This window comes from Haliotis asinina, chromosome 1 (assembly GCF_037392515.1).
Source record: "Haliotis asinina isolate JCU_RB_2024 chromosome 1, JCU_Hal_asi_v2, whole genome shotgun sequence".
NCBI lineage: Eukaryota > Metazoa > Mollusca > Gastropoda > Lepetellida > Haliotidae > Haliotis > Haliotis asinina.
In genome coordinates, this window is record NC_090280.1 from 64,644,034 (window position 1) to 64,666,179 (window position 22,146).

The following is a 22,146-nucleotide window of genomic DNA, read 5'->3' on the forward strand; positions in this document are numbered from 1 at the left end:
AGTCGCCTTGTCGTGGTGCTAGAAATCTGTGTGTACAAAGCTTCGTACAAGACTCTTCGTTATATTAGAGGCCCTTTTGTCGACGGCTTGTACGTTTGCAGTAGAAGTGGACACTGAAACTCTAGAGCCCCGATTATAAGTATTACTTGAGTATATAGTTATGAGACATAATGCTTCTCTTTGCCTTTGAGAAGCGTCTGTTTGAAAGCAGACTCAGTTGTGTGTATGAATCACGAAAAGGTGATCGTATATATATGCAGTCCCACCATTGGCACCCGTCACAAATACACGCAGAGGCAAGTCATCAACCACGACAACGTGAAGCATTGGGAGTGAGTGAGTTTAGTTTTACGCCACACACAGCAATATTCGACCTATATTGCGGCGGTCGGTAAATAATTGAGCCTGGTCCAGGCAATTCAGTGATCAGCAACATGAGCATCGAACCGGGAACCGATGACATGTGTCAACCAAGTCAGCGAGCCTGACCACACGAACCCGTTAGTCGCCTTTAGCGACAAACATCGGTGAGGCGCATCAAAGTGACCGGTCTAATGTATTGCACTGTGAAGGAATTTTTTTTGTATTTTCTTCAAAAGTAATCTTCTTAAAGTGTTTGAAGGGCATTTAGAAGTGAAATACATAAGAATGAAGATTTTTATGGAGATGTTTATGGATATCAACTTCGTTATTATGAGAACACAACGTTTCGGAGTTAATGCTTACTCCTTTATCAGGTGATGGAGGAGTAAGCATGAAGGATTAAGCATTAACTCCGAAACGTTGATATGGATAAAGTTGATATCCATAAAAATCTGCATAAAAATCTTTATTCTTAATCTTCGTAAAGACACAAGGGCCTGTGCATTTCACCTCACCTCATCTTCTCTCCACATACAGGAATATCCGTGTGTGTTATTGCTTAATTTCATGGATGCATTCATATGAAGAAAACACAACTTCTACTGAAATCACTTTTGATTTACATGTGTGTGTCATGAATGAGTGACTGGTTTTACGTTGCTTATAGTAATATTCCATGAATGTCACTTTCTCATGAAGTAATATTGCTGAGAAACGTTCCTATATTTATCTCACGTTGTCTGGACAGAATACAACCAGTCTGGGAGGTGAAAACAAATAATACTTGTCCCCGATTTTTCTACCAGTAATACTCTGACCTTGAAATTTGTAAGGGCTTTTAAAGTTTTCAGTTCACATCCTCTAACATACCACAGCAATGCGTCTTTAGATATGCGCGTTTTCAGACTAACCTTTAATTTTTCACAGGCAAGCCGCACTGATTTATGTTGAATATCTTTCTGAATATCTACTTTTAAAATGTATTAATAATGTATTAACATTGTTCTCCTGTTTATTTTTTATTTCTAGTTTTGGGTGGGGGACTAGGGATGTGTCCGTGTGCGTCGGGGTCGGGGGTGGGGGTGGTGTGGGGGAGGAGGGAGGGGATACTCGCTCACAGGTGGACGAATTGTCACTTTTAAAATCAACTACTGGCTACGCGCCCATCGGTACATTTGCAGAGACACTGCATGATCGTCACACTATTTGACCTCAGATCTCAGTTGACTTTGAGCGCAGTGGACACAGATATTTCACTTTGACATGTGCATATGCTTTGGGGCCGGTTTTTCTTCTACAAATTATCGAATAACAATGCAACAAAGCGTTATCGTGAATCAGGGCCACTTATCGGCTGAAATCAGACTACTTGTTGTTATCTAAATAGTAGACTCCCACTTTAGTGAAGGGTGGGCGTCGCCATGCGTGTCTCACAATACTGTCGTGATACAGGTTGTATACCAGGGATGCGAAATGCATTGCAAAATATTAACATGGTGCCCTAGTGGCTGCATGAAGTGTATGAATTCCCAGGGAGTTAAGACTGAAAAATATGATGTGCCGCTCAGAGTGACATCCAGTGATAGAAGGAAAAAAGAAAGCGCTTTCACCATGCTTGTACACTGATGGACTATAGCGCAATACCACACAATATACATTGTTCGTCTAAGGGTTCTGTTGACATGAACAACACACGTCCGTCTGATGGCTCACGACTGTTTATTCCGTGTCCACGTTCAAGTGTGGTCCAGAAATCGCAGGCCTATTGCATGGATGACCTTTGTCTTTGGTTTCCCTTCGCGTCTAGTGAGTGATGAGTTATCCATATTTATCCTAATTACGTACGTAATTATCATAACTGGACTTGGGGATTATTGGCCCAAATGCACTTTGATCGATGCTTTTCCGTTTTGTAGTACCTGCATAGAGACAATGGCATCTCACTGACTAGTGCGAGTATTTAATACATGTAAATTAATCTGCTTAATGAGTGGGGCTTCTGGTATTCTACCCTGGATATGAATCCTGATCTGAATCTCATTTAGCATCTGTGGGCATTTTATACGACAGAGACCCACCTGTCTAGATTCTCACTGGACTGATTGCTGTTTAGTATGAGGAATGGGTTCAGAATGTCAAATGGGTTCAGAATCAAACCCGGAACTGATCCAAGGAATGGGGAGGCGTCCTGAACCAGTCGTTCGTGTGCAGGCAGAAAACACAGGGCACTGATGGAAAATCACTGCTTGAGCGGAAACATATTCTTCAGTACGGTGTGCATGAAGATTAAGTCAAAAGTTGAAATATGTTTGCATAAAGTGACGTTATATTGCAAATCCGTTAAATCTTAAATAAGACAGATTTCGACATGGCAATCGTGGTTATGTTTCACCATCTTTTCACTGCAACATTCACATGGTAGTTAAATATTTGACACATTTTATGCACCAGTTCATCCAATTTTGCTCAATCTGAGAAAATTCGGATGTTGCTTAACTAATTTCTGTATATCACTGATGCGGTTTCTCCGGGCTGCTTAACTAACCTAGGGAATATACATGGTTAAGACGATTACGCGGTTGTCATATTTAAACAAAATCATGGAGTGTGATTTGTGTAACAAAGCTTTGACGAGCATTCCAGCATTGTTTATGTGGGGAAGAAAGGCAGAAGATATACGGATCTTAGACCTTACCACAAAGGTGAAACTCACAGGAACAATTATGGCCGTGAAAATCTAGGAACAAAGGGGGATCACGACGTTCCTGTTTTCTATTCCAGAAGGCCCATGAAGATCCGGCTTAGAATTGATCTTCAGGAACCCATACTAGCCTTGTCGTAAGAGGCGACTAACAGAACGGATGGTCAGACTCGCCGACGTGGTTGACACATGTCATTGCATACCAATCGCTTAGGTCGCTGTTGATCACTGGATCGTCTGGACCAGACTCGATTATCTACAGACCGCCGTAACAAAGCTGGAATATTGCTGCGTGTAGCGCTAAACAGCATTCCATAGGAGGCTGTATTCTTGTTTGAGAAGAACACCACATTGTGTAAATCATCATTCAGCATTGTTAAGTCGACAGTCAGTGTGACAGCATATTGCTCGGTGTATCGCTAAGCAGCAGCCAACCAACTGTTCCATAGGAGGTGTGTATTCTTGTTTGAGAAGAACACCACAATGTGTAAATCATCATTCAGCATTGTTAAGTCGACAGTCAGTGTGACAGCATATTGCTGGGTGTATCGCTAAGCAGCAGCCAACCAACTGTTCCATAGGAGGCTGTATTCTTGTTTGAGAAGAACACCACAATGTGTAAATCATCATTCAGCATTGTTAAGTCGACAGTCAGTGTGGCAGCATATTGCTGGGTGTATCGCTAAGCAGCAACCAACCAACTGTTCCATTGGAGGCTGTATTCTTGTTTGAGAAGAACACCACAATGTGTAAATCATCATTCAGCATTGTTAAGTCGACAGTCAGTGTGACAGCATATTGCTGGGTGTATCGCTAAGCAGCAGTCAACCAACTGTTCCATAGGAGGTGTGTATTCTTGTTTGAGAAGAACACCACAATGTGTAAATCATCATTCAGCATTGTTAAGTCGACAGTCAGTGTGACAGTATATTGCTCGGTGTATCGCTAAGCAGCAGCCAACCAACTGTTCCATAGGAGGCTGTATTCTTGTTTGAGAAGAACACCACAATGTGTAAATCATCATTCAGCATTGTTAAGTCGACAGTCAGTGTGACAGTATATTGCTGGGTGTATCGCTAAGCAGCAGCCAACCAACTGTTCCATAGGAGGCTGTATTCTTGTTTGAGAAGAACACCACAATGTGTAAATCATCATTCAGCATTGTTAAGTCGACAGTCAGTGTGACAGCATATTGCTGGGTGTATCGCTAAGCAGCAGCCAACCAACTGTTCCATAGGAGGCTGTATTCTTGTTTGAGAAGAACACCACATTGTGAAAATCATCATTCAGCATTGTTAAGTCGACAGTCAGTGTGACAGCATATTGCTGGGTGTATCGCTAAGCAGCAGCCAACCAACTGTTCCATAGGAGGCTGTATTCTTGTTTGAGAAGAACACCACAATGTGTAAATCATCATTCAGCATTGTTAAGTCGACAGTCAGTGTGACAGTATATTGCTGGGTGTATCGCTAAGCAGCAGCCAACCAACTGTTCCATAGGAGGCTGTATTCTTGTTTAAGAAGAACACCACACTGTGTAAATCATCATTAAGCATTGTTAAGTCGACAGTCAGTGTGACAGCATATTGCTGGGTGTATCGCTAAGCAGCAGCCAACCAACTGTTCCATAGGAGGCTGTATTCTTGTTTGAGAAGAACACCACAATGTGTAAATCATCATTCAGCATTGTTAAGTCGACAGTCAGTGTGACAGCATATAGGGCGGGAATATTCCGAGGAAAGTTACGAGATGTTAGTTACGAGGCTTACAAGAGCTTTGTGAAACGGGGCCCTGGTTTATAACAATAGGAGTACTCTGATGCTGGTTTATGGAGAGAGAGGGATTACACAGGTGCATGTCCATTGAGATAGCCGCTATACAAGCACGGGTGACTGAATTCTAAACTGGGTCTTCATGAGTTGTTGCATGCGGGATGCTTCAGTAAATTCCAAAGTGTATCTTTAGAGGTTGGCAGGTGAGTGAATGAGTGAGTATGGCTTTCCGCAAGGTTTAGCAATATTCCAGCAAAATCATGACTGGGGACATCAGAAATTGTCTTCACACATGTCTTGTACCCATGTGGAGAATCGAACTCAGGCCTTCAACGAAATGTTCTAACTACTATGCTACCCCACCACCCACCACCCCATGGTCACACGTTTGACTTGGTCTAACTAGCTAAGCGTCTTCCTGGGGAGCATGTCAACGGACGTTAAAAATGTTACTTGTTGTTTCCCTGCCCGGTGTCTACATAAGTTGATAATGGACTGTTCAGCTCGACTGTTCATCATGATGTATCCGTTCAACCCCAACATCTCGCTGGATTAGCAAATTAGCTTTATCCCTTCTAATCCAAGCAGTTATACCCTCGCAAGCTTGATTAAAAGCGTCGATTAAAAGCGTACAAATATAACGCAGCATTAAACACCAAGTCACGTGGAATCACTCTCGCTGTTAACGAAGCATCAACATCGCTCCCTGCTTTAAACTGCCCACATTCATCGATCAGAAAATGAACAACTACGGGTGTACAGTCTAAGGGGGGTAACTGCTGTAGATGTAGATATACGTACAGGGAGGATCGGGTACACATTCATCTGTCTCATAGCGGTGCGGAGCTCCATTATCCCTACCACAAAATGGCAGAATCTCAGTCTAGCGCCGACATCATGAACGAAATCAGGACGAAGTTTGTGGGAAACTGGAAAATGATAGAATCTAATAACTTCGAAGCATTCCTCAAAGAAATGGGTGAGTATATATCTTCGTCTGATGCTCGTGATCACTTAGCCATTTTCATATACCTCGCTTTTGTATGGTAAAATATACAGATCAATAACACTGGATCATCGATGAAAGAAACTCACAGAGACGTGGACACGTGAATGGACATCATTGTTAGTGGACATCATAGCTGCTTTATTCCTGAGACAATTTCTACTATACTGTATAAACAATATACCAACGAGGAAACAAATAGTTTAACAATACTGTGGTTGTGTCCTATATATTTTTCTTACCTGTCCCTAATCGCCGGTTCAAGGTGGCAACGAAGCTGTGTTATTTACGAATACATTACACTCTCGTTTAATTGTCAGTTCCTCAGGATGTAATGTGTGCTTAGTAAAATACATCATTCAGTTTGTGATTATAACACTCGAAAAAATATATAGTGAACATCATTCAGCTTGTGATTATAAAATACACACGGAAGATGATTTTAACACACGGAATACACAGTGAATACACAAATACACAGTGACGACCATTTTGTTTGTGATTATAATACACCCAATAAAATACACCATGAAGATCATTCTGATTGTGATTGTAATACACCGAATAGAGTACACAGTGAAGATCATTCTGTTTGTGATTATAAGACACCCAATAAAGTACACAGTGAAGATCATTCTGTTTGTGATAACACTCAATAAAATACACCATGAAGATGATTATAACACACCGAATAAAATACAGTGAAGATCATTCAGTTTGTGATTATAACACAACGAATAAAATACACAGTGAAGATCATTCTGTTTGTGATAACACTCAATAAAATACACCATGAAGATGATTATAACACACCGAATAAAATACAGTGAAGATCATTCAGTTTGTGATTATAACACAACGAGTAAAATACACCATGGGGGTCATTCTGTTAGCGATCATAACTTACCCAATAAAATACACCCTATAGATCATACTGTTTGTAACCATAACACACCAAATAAAGGATACCGTGAAGATCATTCTGTTAGTGATTTTAGCACATCTAATAAAATACACCGCGAAGGTCGTATGCTGTTAGTGATTATAACACTTTCATTTAATCGTTGAGGCGAACGGAGGGTTAACGCAACGCAATAAAAGCCTGAGACGCGAAACATGACGCATACATGCAGTTATCTAACTGTTGTAGGCTCCCACGTTCATATGTAAAGAGCTACATTCACCTTGACCTATCGTAGTCACTCAGTCACACCGACCCATATTTTGACCTCTAACCTGTGCCCATGGACAGCGCGATGTACTCGTGTTACTATGGCGGAGAATTATAATATACCCTTTTTTGACGCTGGGTTAGTTTGGTTTATTAATAACTCCACACCAGCTCGTGAACATGTTCCATGTCACTGGTTGATCCCGTTACCTCTGTGTACTGTATGGATGCTGACTGTATGAACACAGCTAGGCTCGTCAGTGTGTACTGATGCATCGGCCATTATAGCTCATTCAGCACCGCGCCGAAGACATGCAGACATGTTGATCTGGGTATCTTAGCAACCACTGGTTCCACAATAGCACCATACATCTTATCAAGCGTAGAAAACGCTACTTAGGTATGCGATATAACGATGTATGTTGGGGCATAATAGAGTATTCAAAACAACGTGCATGTTTTGTTGACGGGAGTACATTAAAAAATATGGAATATTAAGTTACGCAAGCATTGAAAGTTCGCACTGACAGGGTACACTTTCTTCCAGTCTCAATAATATCTCTTTTTAAAGGTCAAATGCTAATGGGTTATTTTATTACAGTAACTGGATCAAGAAGATAAATTGTTTGTTGCCGCACTCAGCAATATTCTGTAAATAGTAGAGTTTGGCCCACATAAGCCAGTGATCAAAAGAATGAGCATAGATATATGATACGTGTTAAGTATATCAGTAAAACGGACCTGCTGCAGTTTGTCATCTCTTACAAGCATAAGTTGCTGAAGACAAATTCTAATCCGAGTCTTCACAAGTTGATAAGTGGTAGACGTAGAGAGTGAGTGAGTGAGTGAGTGAGTTTAGTTTTACTCCGCTTCTAGCAATAGTCCAGCAATATGACAGCAGCGGAGCTTCACAAATTGTACCCATGTGGGACACAGAACCTGGGTCTTTGGTGTCATGATGGAACGCTTTAGCCATTAGGCTATCCAACTACCTGTCGTTAGTCAGATAGTAGGAGTAGTAGTAGTAGTATTTGGTAGTAGTAGTAGTAGTAGTAGTGGTAGTAGTAGTAGTAGTAGTAGTAGTAGTAGTAGTAGTAGTAGTAGTAGTAGTAATAGTAGCAGTAGCAACAGTACTAGTGGACTTAGTATTGATAATAGCACTACATCTCCCTGCAAGCAGCCTTTCCCCTGACAACACTCTAAATCTAAATCCGTCGTTTGAGATGAGAACACGTCTTTTTCTGTTTGCAGACGCCCCATTCCTTGCCCGTAAAATGGCTGGCACCATGAAACCAGACTGTGAAATCAGCATCATTGACGACCAGGTCCGCATCTATATGTCAAGTAAGGTCAAGTCACAAGAATTCCTGTTCAGATTCGGGGAAACGTTTGATCAGGAGATGCTAAACGGTAAAGCTAAGGTAAGCTAAACCACACTACTACGACATTCGTCTCTTCATATCAGTATTGCAGTTCTCTCATTCATACTAACTATAAGCCACTGCGAAGTTACCATATAATTTATTCCGAAAAACATTGAGAAGCGCATTAAGATTACAATATACAATTCAAAAGTTCGAATGAATTAATGCAACCGTACGTCATTTCGTGAGAACTCCAAAGAGTTATGCCCCTTTGAATACTTTTTACGAATATCCTATAACGCAACTTGTGATAGGCCAGTTCGACAAAGACAGACATTTTCCATTGTACGGAGCAACCGTTTACATTTCATATACCTCAAGAGTTGTCTGTTTACTTTTCCATGTAAAGCTGAAAATGCGCCTTTGCAGCCAAAAATGCATTCCCCCAAATCCACTTAGAAGTCTTTTCGTTTTTCTTCTGTCTCATGCTGGAATAGTCGTTGAAAGCTAGAGCAAATGTTCAACTCACGTTCAGTTCCACTGCCATTGAAACCAACATTAGAATTTAAAATCACAAGAGGTTTTCATGGCGTATGGTATGTTTGTGTACACAAGATTTTTGTGTGTGAATGAATGTGCATTTACACCTTACTGGTATGTCCCCCCTAATTTCAGATGCATCCAACGTTTGTTGATGGGAAGATAGTCTTCGATGTGGACCCTGCTGACTCGAAACACAAGAAGCACAAAATGATCCGTGAGATCAAGGATGGCAAACTCATCCTTGTAGGTAGTTCCGCCTCATAATCTACCTGGTAATTGTAACAATGCCTTAATGTGGCTGTTGAGACTTAGCTACAAAAGGTCGAGAATTGGTATAGCTGGATGGTGCGTATTTGTGTCATATATACCCACGTGGAGCATTCCAGCACCTATAATTTACATTCATATCATATATATATATTTATTCAAAGGTGAGTACCACGTGCAACACGTATTCCCTTCCTTTAGTGCATGGCAAATTTCAGTAAATTGATCTCATAACCCATTAAATCAGTTATTTCGTTGTTGATGAGCAAAGCATATACGGGCCTCCTCAAGCCACAACTGCTCAAAGATGGTACGTTATTAAAATACGGAATGTTAGCATGTCTATTGCAAGAGCTGCTGGTTGCCATCTACCAGTGAGCCAGAGTACATCAGGGGACTAAGGTGAAAAGTCAGCGTTCAGGAGATCTCAGAATCACAAGACTTCACCAGCGGCGTCCTAATACACTTCCACGCTGTCCTTTATCCAGCAGACCGGTCAGAAATCCGCTAAACCCTGCCGGGTACATAGAATCCGACGACCTAGCATGCGGCCGCTGCTTTTCCTCGACAACAAAGCAGCACGACTGGCAATTTCAAGCTTGCCTACAATTTAAAGTTTTGTGGTGACTGATGGCTCGTGTTTGGTGTCACAGAAACACTGCATGTGCATGTAATTGTATATCCTGGAGCGAGGATTCATTCATGGTATGGGATGCATCTCAAGTGGCTGTCAACATGACCCTGTGACGATAAGACAAAATCTGAAAGGACAACGGTACATCACTGACGTCCTAGACACGATGGTTGTGCCACATTTCGATGGCCATCCTCTGAACACAAGGCCAAGGCGACATGTGAGGCGACATGAAGCATCAAATAACAGTAGCAAACTTTACCTTGGCCCGCCAGGAGTTCAGATCTCAATCCGAAAAAGTATGTTTGGGACATTATGGGTCGCAGAATGCGCCAGAGAAATTCGTGCAAGATGTCGTGAATGAAATACGACACCTAAACGTCAAAGTTAACGGCTGATACAGTCAATGATGAAGAGATGGATGTTAATGCAGTTGATGGAGGATACACCATATATTGACATTGACCTCGGTTATAGATAAGACATACCATAATCTTGAAAAATGACCGCTCTTAAAATCACTTCAAAATGGGTGAAGCCTTTTTTCGTCCCTGTATGAACTTCATTTTTTTCTTTCTGTAAAACAAACTCGTTCACTAATTTACAATTTATTCTTTACTATACTGAAGAAATTACCATGTGTCACCCCGGACGCCGCCGTGATTTGCTGGAATATTGCTAAAAGCGGCGTAAAAATAAACTCACTCACTCACTCACCATAGTCACCCGTGGTTGGGTCGTACGTAGTGATAATGCTGCATCCTGTTTTATATGTTTTCCGTCACTTTCAGACATTTGATGCAGGGAACACCGTAGCAACAAGAATATTTGAACGTGCATAGCGTCGCTGCAGAAACACGTGATGAAAGACAATGGCCTGATCGCAGGGATCTGCTTGAAGATTCGAGCTCGTATATATGACATTCGCAAATACCAGTCAATGTGCTGCACAGGAACACAACGCATTCTTTTTTCAACTCACTCTGTATTTTCTGTGGACCAGCATCCTGTCACATATGATAGTACTGACATCATTACCCATTTCTGGTGTCACCGCCGTGACATTGCTGGAATATTGCCGCAAGCGGCGTGAACAGTATGCACTTAATGACAACATTAACACTTCCTCGCCATTGATTAAATCCTGAAATGCCACTTTAAAAACAATGTGTTGATTATTACAAATTAGGTAGAGAGTCAACTCACTTTATTCTCTCCTTTTTAATGAAAATTATGTCCTTATCATTTCCTATCGTCTTCAAATAAACTTTTGCCACACATGCGTTGCGCTTTGTTTTGATATCCGCTGTGTCTGGGAAGGCTTTATTTGTTGTTTAAGCCGCTCTCAGCAATATTTCAGTTATATGACGAGTCTGGACCAGACAATCTAGTGAATGACGTTATGAGTGTACGCAACTGGGCTACGGTGACGTGCCAACCAAGTTACCGAGCCTGACCACCCGATCACGTTAATCGCCTCTTAGGACAGAAGAAGAAGAAGAAGTTTATTCTCATAAATCACACGAAGTGACACAGAGAACATACAGATGATATGCAGTATGTACAGTATGGTTTGTGCAAGTCAACAATAAAAAGAAATTACAATTTTGCACATGGTAGTCTCCTATGTACAGACATACACCTTCCTTGATATATTTAACTAATTTCAGAGTGAGTGGTTTATAATGTGATTTCATTATTGAGATGAATTTATCTAATGAAGGATTATTACAAAAGTACCTAGGCAGATATTTATTTCTTAGCGTTGCTAGACCTGAGCATATTAGAAGGAAGTGGTATTCGTCGCCCACTGCATCATTACGTAGTATGCATTTCCTGTCAGAAACAGCGATACTAGTCCATCTTCCAGTTTCTATAGGTAATCTGTGGTTAGCTGTCCTGAAGCGTGTATACCATATTCTAAGATTTGGAGGCAGTTCCAGAAGATTGGGATTTAGATTAGGTACTTCTTTATAACGAATGTAATATTTGCCTTTAGAGGAAGCATTTGCTGTTGCATTCCATGACTGATAAAACTGATCAATGAGAACCCGTTTAACATTAGTTTTTAAAACATTTGGAGAAACAATAGACTGTGACATCCATACATGGGTTGCTGAAGATAATTCGGGTCTTCACGGGTCGGCACGGAATCACTAGCGGCTTCAGTTCGTCAGTAAATCTACACAGGATGTGAACTGCACACTTCTTTTCCAGGTTATATTCAGGATACATACATATGCCCACAAAATACGCAGTCGTTTTGAAATGTATGTTCTACACAGTTTGGGCGGGGTCGTCACTTTCGTATTTTATGATGAAGCCTTGAGGTCAGCAGCAACCGACGCTTCACAGAGCTGATGATTAAGTTTTACCCCTTTAACCACGGCGGGAACCGTGAAGGTCCGGGGTAGAATAGGATTTCAGCAACCCATGTTTGCCATGAAACGTGACTAAGCTTGTTGTAAGAGGCGACTAACGGGATCGGGGGATCAGGGTCGCTGATTTGGTTGACACATGTCATCGGTTCCCAGTTGCGCAGATCGATGCTCATGTTACTGACCATTGGATTGTCTGGTCAAGACTCGATTATTGACAGACCGCCGTCATGTAAGTGGAATATTGCTGAGTGCGACGTAAAACTAAACTCACTCACATCCTCACTGACCATGCACGGCGGAGGACGCTAGGAACTGGCGTTATACATTTTCCCATGTGTGGAATCTAACCCGGGTCTTCAACATCCCGAGCGGTCGATGATCGATGTTCATGATGTCAGTCACAGGATAGTCTGGTCCAGACTCGATTATTTACAGCCGTTTGTCGCCTTGGTGAAATTTGAACAAGGCGATAGATGGTTAGACGGACAAGTCGGACACGGGGTCGAGGTCAGAAATTTACAAGTGAAAACAGGAAACAGCATTTGACAGAAAGCATACGCGTTGAGTGTGGAGAATTCTTCAATCACGTTAGCATTCAATCACCTTAGCAAACAACCACAGGCAAAATGTTCGACGATTCAGCACGCCAAGCATAAATGATCCAGTCGCAAAGCGCTGATAAACATATCAAACAAAGGTAGATAACTGGTTTGAGCTTGCAGTACAACGAGTCTGCAGTGACAGTGGCTCACAAGCGACCTGTGGACGGTGTAGTGTTGAGCTGGGCGAGAGCAGCATCCATAAAGCGATCTCACCTCTGTACGGTATGGCAGAGTCTCCGTCGGAATCGGATAGTCTCCGGGAAATCCGTGCGAAATTTGTTGGGAAATGGCGACTGGTTGGCAGTGAAAACTTTGAAGATTTCCTTAAGGAGATGGGTAAATATCAACTTGCATATGAATGAGTCGGCTTTCCTTTAACCCTTACTGGGTCAAACGTGTTGTTTACATGTTCGTCTGAGCTCGTTTATATATTCTATAGAGCGGTGATGTATGTTTAGTGACTGTAAAACTGATGTAACCCGTCAGAACCTCCTCTCATTATTACAAGCACCGAATTAACGTTTTGGTTTCATTACATTACGACGAAACAGCTTTTCGCGCTATAGTGAGGTGGAAGGGTTGAAGGCTTTTGACACACCCTTCCAATTGATCATTCGAAAGAAGTATCCCCTGAAGGTTACACAGGCGTTTACACCCCTCAATTTACATATCAGTAAGCTAACGACAGCCACGTGAAGGGTCAAAAGGTCAACAGACCAACTCACAGACGTTTTTTTCCGGTTGAACACACACGTGGAAAGAAACCCCACAACCCAATTTCTCTGTTAAAATATACCGTTCATTAAATGGTAACCTGTGCTTGTTTTGAGACTAAATTTGATCGTAATCTGCGAGTTGTCGTATCTCTAAGGTCATGTACCTGATAGCTTCATCACGAGCCCAGGTATCCTGGCACGATTATAACAGCTACACTCCATTTAGTTGAGACCTATGAATTGCTCACTAGTCAACACAAAATCGAATAATTGCAACAAAACCAAATTTTGTTCAGTCTCGCGAAGTCGACAGACCAACTCTGATGACTTGCCTCATAAGTTGGACCTCCGAATTAAAACGTTGCTGAATAGCCAGGTAATCAGCAAGCAAGTGTGGGGAAATTTCAATTTCATATAATCAACTCGAACACCCGGCTGTTCTACCAAGTGGTTCCCTCCTCGTAAAAAGCAGCGAACAGTGACAAAAGAACAATGATGGGTTGTTAAGTGAGTGTGTGAGTGAGTTGGGTTTTACGCCGCCTTTAGCAATATTACAGCAGTTTGTTAAGCAACTTATTAATTCGATTTTGTGTTAGTATGCAATTTATCGATAGCAGATAAAACCAAGCGAACATAAGACTTGTAGACTGTAAGACTCCAGACCTGACCCTGAAGGTGACGCGCTTGCCCAGATCAAATGAGTACGTATATTACGCCGCTCAACGCCATATTCAGTTACATCACGACGATCTCTAAATAATCATGTCCGGCAAAATAGTGATCAATAGCATGAACACCAACTCGCAACGTCCTGTTTCAGTGACAAACATTATATCCAGTCACCCGATGGAGTGCGGGCACGTTAATGTAAAATTTTCACATACTCAGGGTGGTGGGTTAATTTGCCTAGAGGTGTTCGGTTGTCACGCCGAAGACTCGGGTTCGATTACTCACATGGGTACAACATGTGAAGCCCATATCTTGTGGATCCGCAGTGATATTGCTGGACTGTCGCTAAAAGCGGCGTAAAACCATACTCTCATGCACTTATGGATTGAGTGAGTGTACTTTAGTGCTCTCTCTCTCTCTCTCTCTCTCTCTCTCTCTCTCTCTCTCTCTCTGTGTGTGTGTGTGTGTGTGTGTGTGTACGGTAGTTGATAACAGATTCACATGAAACGTGCCGTCTGTAGTGTCGGGCTGTTTTATTGTCGTACTCGGCACTATTCCTGCTAGGTCACGGTGACCTGTAATTAAAGTCTGGGCTCACCTGCACGTATCGCTACGTGCAGCGTGCTGATTCAGCGAGGGTTTTAGATGTTGATGGCTGTTATCAATATCCGGGCTTTGATTATGCTGCAACATTAACGTGACTTATCGCGCCAACAGCTGTGACAGAGACGCCATTACCCGACACTCTTCTGGATTGTCCTACGTATCAGATATTAGTTATATTGTGAGTTGGGTTCACGCAGCTTTTTACAGTATACCAGCAATAGCACGGCTTGGGACATTAGAATTAAATGGGTTGTGATATGTGGGATCCTCGGCATGACGAGCCAACGCTTCAGACATAAGGCAACGCCACCGACCCTTCCTTTTGTGATGTACTCATGGAAAGCCATTTTCGTAATTTTCGACATGACGTTTCGAGGTTTAGAGATCTATCCGTGTTTTCAGGGTTGTAATTATTGACGGTACATTTGCGCGCTAATATCCCAACACAGTTGAACACCGTGTGTCGAAGTTTCATCTGTCGAACTTTGGTGTGTCGAACAGACGGTTGTCTCGAGTTAAAGCCATATCCTAACGATCAACACTTGACGTCTGTGTCGTACCTCGGAAGACTCGAAGTACTCACGCCGGTCACTTCATCTTCGACGCAACTGGGCGTTTGAAGGTTTATTAAACATGTTCTATTGCCGCATGGCGGCAGATAGCGCTATCAATCAGTGCAGACCGACAGCTGAACCTGTTAATAGTACTCGAATGATGTAATATTCATAGACAAAAAATCTTATCAGAGTGGTGTATGTATTGTTATCGCAAATATGAAATGTGTATATGACGACATATATCTGTAGGTATACCGTATTTCCTTTACTGTAAAGCAGCTCACTAATAAAGGTTATTAGACCCAGTGAGCGCAAAAAGCGCCGGCCTCTAATAAACGCCGGATCTGGAAAAATAAGTTGCCCCTCGCATGTAATATATTTATATGTAATCTATTTATATTTGAAGGAAGGCTTATGAATAAATTCAGAATGTCCAGTTTAACCGGTCATTATGTGGACATATTAAAGTGAGTGATTGGGTGAGTGGGTTTAGTTTTACGTCGCATTCGATATCACTTAATATTCCGGCTATATGGCGTCGATTTGTAAATAATCGAGTCTTGACCAGACAATCCAGTGATCAGCAGCATCAACATCGATCTGCGCCATTGGGAACCGATGATATGTGTCGGCCAAGTCAACGAGCTTGACCACCCGATCCCGTTAGTCGCCGCCTACGACAAGCATACTGGCTTTTTATGGCAAGCAAGGGTTGTTAAGGCCTATTTTACACAGGACATCACGGGTCGGGTATATTAAAATCGTTAGACCATGTCCAGAATTCCTGGTTGAATGACATGCTAGCTTCGCTCTCATATGTACAAGTTCACTCCCGTAAGTTCGAATTCACTTGCGTAAGTTTAAGTCCACTCCCGTATGTACAAGTTCACTCCAGTAAGTTCGAATTCACTTGCGTAAGTATGAGTTCAAAGCCGTAAGTTCAAGATCACTCCCTTTCTCAGTATTCCCCGGCGGTGAAGTAGGTGTGGAACTACGACGGTTATGTTGTGGGTTACATCGTTAAAATCTCATACCCTTTGCTGCGAAACCATTGGACTGTTGTATAGGCCACTAACTATATGTACTACTGACACGTGTCCCAAAAGTGTGTGCCTTCTGTCTGTCGATAGTATTACCATACCACCCCCCATTAACTATATTGCGCTGCACCCGTGAAGATCCGGGTTAGAGTTGGTCTTCAGCAACCCGTGCGTTTGTCTGAGAGGCCACTAACGGGATCTGGTGGTCAGGCTCACTGAAGTGGCTGACACGTGTCACCGTTTTCCAGTTGCAAATGTCGATGATCATGCTGTTTATCATAGAATTATCTGCGCCAGATCCGATCATACATAGCCGCCGCCACATGGCTGGAATACTGCAGAAGTACGACATTAAACAACAACCAACCAACCAACCAATTTTTTTATGCTGACTTTCGGCAGGTGCCCCCTACCCGGCGCGGAAGATGGCTGGTTTCAGCAAACCCGACTGCGAAGTGAGCATTATTGACGACAAAGTGAGAGTGTACACTTCGACGACCTTCTGGTCACAAGAAGACATGGTCGAGTTCAACGTTGACTACGAAAAAGAGATTCAGAAGACAAAGATGAAGGTGCGCGTTCATTGTATGTTCTTGAAAAGTGTCACAGTTGATAAATGCATGCTGTATGCGTGTCCATATTCATGGCTGCACGACCGCGTCACACCAAAAGGCGTCAAAATATGGCACTTTTGGTCCCTGCCTGGCGCTCGGCGTTAATGGTGGATAAAGGACTGGTCGACACGGAGCCAGTGTAATACTTTTGGGTAGGGTATTCTTGCATGACACCGACAGGGTATATCAGTGGGCTGACACTGTAAAACCAGTTTAAGTCTGGGCTAGTACAATCAGCCACACAAACACACGCATGCGAAACTAGGAGAGTTGCATGGATTTACAGCTTCTTTAGTGTAATACAAGCGACGTTTCGGTGTAGCTTATAACACAGTTATCAAGCAAGTGACGTACAGTCCATGGTATGATTAAGCTGTAAGTGTGGTTATAAAGTGGAAGCCAGTGACATGGCTGACAGGAGAATAATGGGATCAAGATTGCTTAGTGATGAGCTGGTTGTGGGCAGTGGGAATGTGGTCTCTGTTTACGGGTGGTTGGAGTCTCTTGATATGAATGGCGTCTTGTAGTTTTCTTGTAGTGGTTGTGAATACTGGTACGTTGATGCTGTTCCAAAGGATGTTGTGGTCTTGGTTAGCAGAGATGACGGATTTGGAGTCTCTCTTCTTCACTTAGGTGTTCTTTGATTCTTACAGGAAGGGGTCTTGAGGTTTGGCCGATGTACGGGTCTCCAGTCACACTTTAGGTTGTAGACTGTGTCTGAGGGGTCTTTTCTTGTTGTGGTCTGCCATTTGCTTTTAGAACGTTCTGTATGGTCTTTCTGGAACACAACATCAATGTTGACTTGGTGTTTCAAGAGTCGGCTTATCCGGTGGCTGGCTGAATCTGTATAGGGCAGGCTAATGACAAACGGGGCAGTTCGTTGGCGTGGTGGTTTGCCTTTCGGGTTGAGGGTGGCGTTGGTAGTGCTGTCAGGCCGGCAGGGTAGTTGTTGAAGGTCTTGCAGACAAGGCGCAGATGTTGAAGTTCGGCTTGAAGTTGAGTTGTGGAGCAGACGTTTTTGTCCCGTAGGGTTAGTGTGGTTTTCATTCCTCTCTTGACTTATGGGGGATGATTTGATGAGTGGCGGAAGATCTGATTTGTGGGTGGGTTTACGGTACACACTGGTGTGGAGCTTTCTCTATTGTGACATCAAGGAAAGCTAGTTTGTTGTCCATTTCTTCCTCCATGGGAAACTTCATGCGAGGGTATTGGGCCTTGAGGTGGTTGAGGACGGCAGTTTGGTCAATATGAGGGCTGAGGATGACAAAAGTATCATTTACTTTTCTGCACCAGCAGATAGGGGAGATTGGCGAAGTTTGAGGGGCTCTGTCCTTGAAGTCTGCCATATAATTTCCAGTGATGATGGGCATCCCATAGAGAGTCCGTGGGTTATTTGAAGTATCTTGTTTTCTCAAGTGAAATATGTTGAGCTGATTGAGGATGTGATGAGTCGGACGATGTTGTCAGTGGAGAGGTGGGTTTCTAAGGTGACATGGATGTAATCTACATCTAATGATGGCTAGGAATGGTGGCTAGGGCGTCTTCTCTGGGAACATTACTGAAGAGGTCGACTACGTCGCAGCCGACGAGGTGGTCTGGCCAAAACGTTCGTTCATCACGCCGGAGACCCGAGTCCGATTTCCCCACATAGGTACAGTACATGAAGCCCATTTCTGGCGTCCGCCACCTTGACATTGCGGGAATATTGCTAAAAGCCGCGTAAAATTAAACTCACTGCACAACACAAAGTGTGATCAAGGGCATGTAATCTGGTTCAGGTTGAGCTGCTTTGTTTCAGTGTCACGCCAAGTATGAAGACGGTTGCATCCTCTTGACGATGGAACCTATTGATGGCTCCAAGATCAAACCCCAGAAACAGACACGATATATCGAGAACGACAACATGGTCTTGGTAAATAAACTTTACATATAAGTGTGACTGTGAACTACCGTTTTGTCTCTGGATGTATAAGTGTGATTGTAACAAACAAACTCGTTTAGATTGAAAAGGAGACCATGAGAGAAGAGAGATTTGACCTAAGGAAATTTTGACTTGGTTCAGACTGCCTTTAGCAGTGCAGAGAGGGCTTGACTGTAGGGAAAACAGTATAGTTCTGGGACTGTAGAAGGCGAAGCGGACCTAAAATCAACTATGATTTTTACAGAAACATGATATTGAGATTTATTTACCTCCGCATTTCCAAGCGCGTGCGCGCGTGTGTTTGTGTGTGTGCGTACATGCGTGCTTGTAATAGGCCCGTATGGCTGTGTGAATAATATGATATCGTTAAAAATTTAGGTTTCGTGATTGATACCATTTTAGCAACCTTGACAAACTATTAAACCATTTTATTTTCCTTTTTAGAAAATCGAAGTAGGGGACGTCGTTGCCAAGAGGATATTTGGACGTGTATAGTCGAGTAAACCCAACCATCACATCAAGTCCACAGAGGGATCGTGACATTTCTACTGATATTTCAACAGTAAACTACGGTTATAACGAACACGCTTTGTAGCGAACTGGCAGATGTATTTTCTTTGGTCGGTTGTACACTTTACTGTATATTATAGTCAAATGCATATCTCGAAACGAGAACGAACTGTGGTTACTACGAAGTACAACAGTGGTTTCTTTGAGTTCGTTAAAACCGTAGTCTGCTGTATCTCTGTCTTAAGGGAGGGATACGAGTGACTTGGTCATCTAAAGCTATGGAGTTGGCTGTGTTATGAGTTACGTTCCTAAACACGCATTAGTCCACTCGAATAACGGCAAATCCTGATGACATTTCTGATGCAATGTGTGAAGCTCATTTCTGGTGTCCTCCGCTGTCATATTGCTGGACTATTGCGGTGTAAAACCATAAACACACTGTTACCTGTTAATCCAACCCCCTTTCTGTTTCAATGGCATGTTTCGGATATGATTCCAACAATATTCAAGTCATATCAAGTCAGTTTGGGTGAACAGTTTCAATATCACCCGTTTCTAGCATGGCTAAGGGACATAACTCATCTCAGCTATTTACCATGCGTTGGACAACTGGGCCACCTGTGATCTCTCTTGCTCTCATTCTGATTAAATGCAGTTACAACTGTCCTAAACTCGCTCGCTCGCTCCCTCCAAGTGAATATGATTTCTTCCAATGAGCCAAATACGAATGAATGTGTGATATAGTGAAAGGATGACATATTATGGATACGACCAAGTGTGGTGATACATCAGTGGTTGTGATATCTTCAAACTTTACAATCTATGTTCTGTGTGTTCGCATGCATGGCAAACTGGTTTTTTTCTTCTGAAATTACGTGCATAATTATCAATAGAAATGTAGACATTTCTAACAGTAACAGGTTTCCATATATTATCCTTTCTTGATGACAGTCCAGAGGTTTTTGCTCGTCACGCCGAAGGTCCAGGTTCGATTCTAGATCTTGGTATTATGTTTCAAGCACTCTTCTACGGGTTATTGCTGGAATAGTACAAAAAGCAGTGTGAAGGTATACTCATTCACTCACTATCTCTTGATACTCGAAGTTGAATCGCATTTATGAACGTAAGTATTGTAGGATTCGTCAAATATTAAATATAATAATTAAAACTTCATTTTTTAGTAAACATCAGCTTTTAAGTGTAAAATCATTTTATGGTTATCGAGTTAAGTATGATCGATGCAAATGATCGACGTATATCAATTCTACTCAAGACAAAGCGTCAATAGCATAAATTGGAAACTTAGCACTTAATTTAAACGCGCTGTCCCTTTCTTTAGCACAGGGAATACGCAATATTATAGCGTGTAGCACATTATTAGCCGTGGTCGCATCTTACGGACACGCACATAGTTGACCGTAGTGGGAAGGGGGTGTGAACGTACTACACCCGTATTTGACGTTTGTTAAACGAGTTGCACGCATTTAAGCGTAGTTCAACGTTGATTGCCGTACTTTCGACTTCAGCAAACTCGTGATCTGGCCGTGGTTAGACCAAAGAATTTCACCATGTTCACGATATATGTACGTTTAGCTTGAATGCCAAGACCCTAGCTACTGTTACCGTAGTTTGAACATGGTTGATTCTAGTTCTCCCTTGTAGACTGTCCCTGACCCCACTGCACCATTGTGTTGACCGTTGTACACCGTGGTAACATGTAGTCTAGTTAACTGCGGTGCCACAACGTTGAGGTACGTTCAGTTGAGTTAACCGTGGTGGCACAACGTTGAAGTACGTTCAGGTGAGTTAACTGCGGTGCCACAACGTTGAAGTACGTTCAGGTGAGTTAACCGTGGTGGCACAACGTTGAAGTACGTTCAGTTGAGTTAACTGCGGTGCCACAACGTTGAAGTACGTTCAGTTGAGTTAACCGTGGTGACACAACGTTGAAGTACGTTCAGGTGAGTTAACCGTGGTGGCACAACGTTGAAGTACGTTCAGGTGAGTTAACCGTTGTGCTACAACGTTGAACTATGTTCAGTTGAGTTAACGGCTACAATGTTCGTGACCGTATGATGTGATCGCGGCTTAAGACTCCAGAGACTCAACACATACAGACCTCAGAAAAGCCGACACATGTACTCATAACAGATCAAAGGATATTTTACTTTTTTCCTGCAAATACTTCTTTAGCCTATTATCTGAAAGACGTAAGAGAATGTCGGTTTCAAAATGCTTGCAAAATGTGACTGTAATATATACTTGTATCAATGTGAGCATTGTGTTCTAAACAAAACTTGCGTATTATGTACCTTGAACTGCCAAACCTGGGCTACAAGGCCCCGACAAACTAAAGAGCGACGTCTGTACTCATTTGTATGTTATGTTACTAAGATGAAATCGTTGTTGATTTCCAATTCTTTCTATTTTCTTTACGTTTTTCATTAAACATAATTATACATATGTATGTGTCATGTTGTATTTTGGCACATTGTAGCACAAGAAGCCAGTGTTTCCTGAAGTCCATTCACTCATTGTAGCAACCTTTGTTAGGGTGATCTCATATGCGTTTAACGTGTGACGTAACTTGTTGGTCTGGTGTTGGTTAACCTGGGCTTCGTCACAATGACGACAAGATATTGCGGGCAATCAATTTAGCAGAGCTGACTACTCGACGAGAAGGCTGATGAGTCTCTTGGAGTCTATATTC

General features: G+C 42.4%; 2 protein-coding genes across 2 annotated transcripts; both read left to right on the forward strand.

The window, feature by feature from the left end:
- Positions 1-5,622: 5,622 nt before the first annotated feature.
- LOC137281971 (fatty acid-binding protein, adipocyte-like) lies at positions 5,623-11,100 on the forward strand. The gene is made up of 4 exons (XM_067813718.1): positions 5,623-5,814; positions 8,264-8,433; positions 9,052-9,162; positions 10,612-11,100. Exons 1-4 carry the CDS (start codon positions 5,703-5,705, stop codon positions 10,660-10,662), a joined length of 444 nt encoding a protein of 147 aa, XP_067669819.1. The 5' UTR covers positions 5,623-5,702; the 3' UTR covers positions 10,663-11,100.
- A 1,819-nt stretch (positions 11,101-12,919) lies between these two features.
- LOC137295993 (fatty acid-binding protein, adipocyte-like) lies at positions 12,920-21,899 on the forward strand. The gene is made up of 4 exons (XM_067827615.1): positions 12,920-13,139; positions 16,794-16,963; positions 18,804-18,917; positions 19,371-21,899. Exons 1-4 carry the CDS (start codon positions 13,028-13,030, stop codon positions 19,419-19,421), a joined length of 447 nt encoding a protein of 148 aa, XP_067683716.1. The 5' UTR covers positions 12,920-13,027; the 3' UTR covers positions 19,422-21,899.
- Positions 21,900-22,146: the final 247 nt, after the last annotated feature.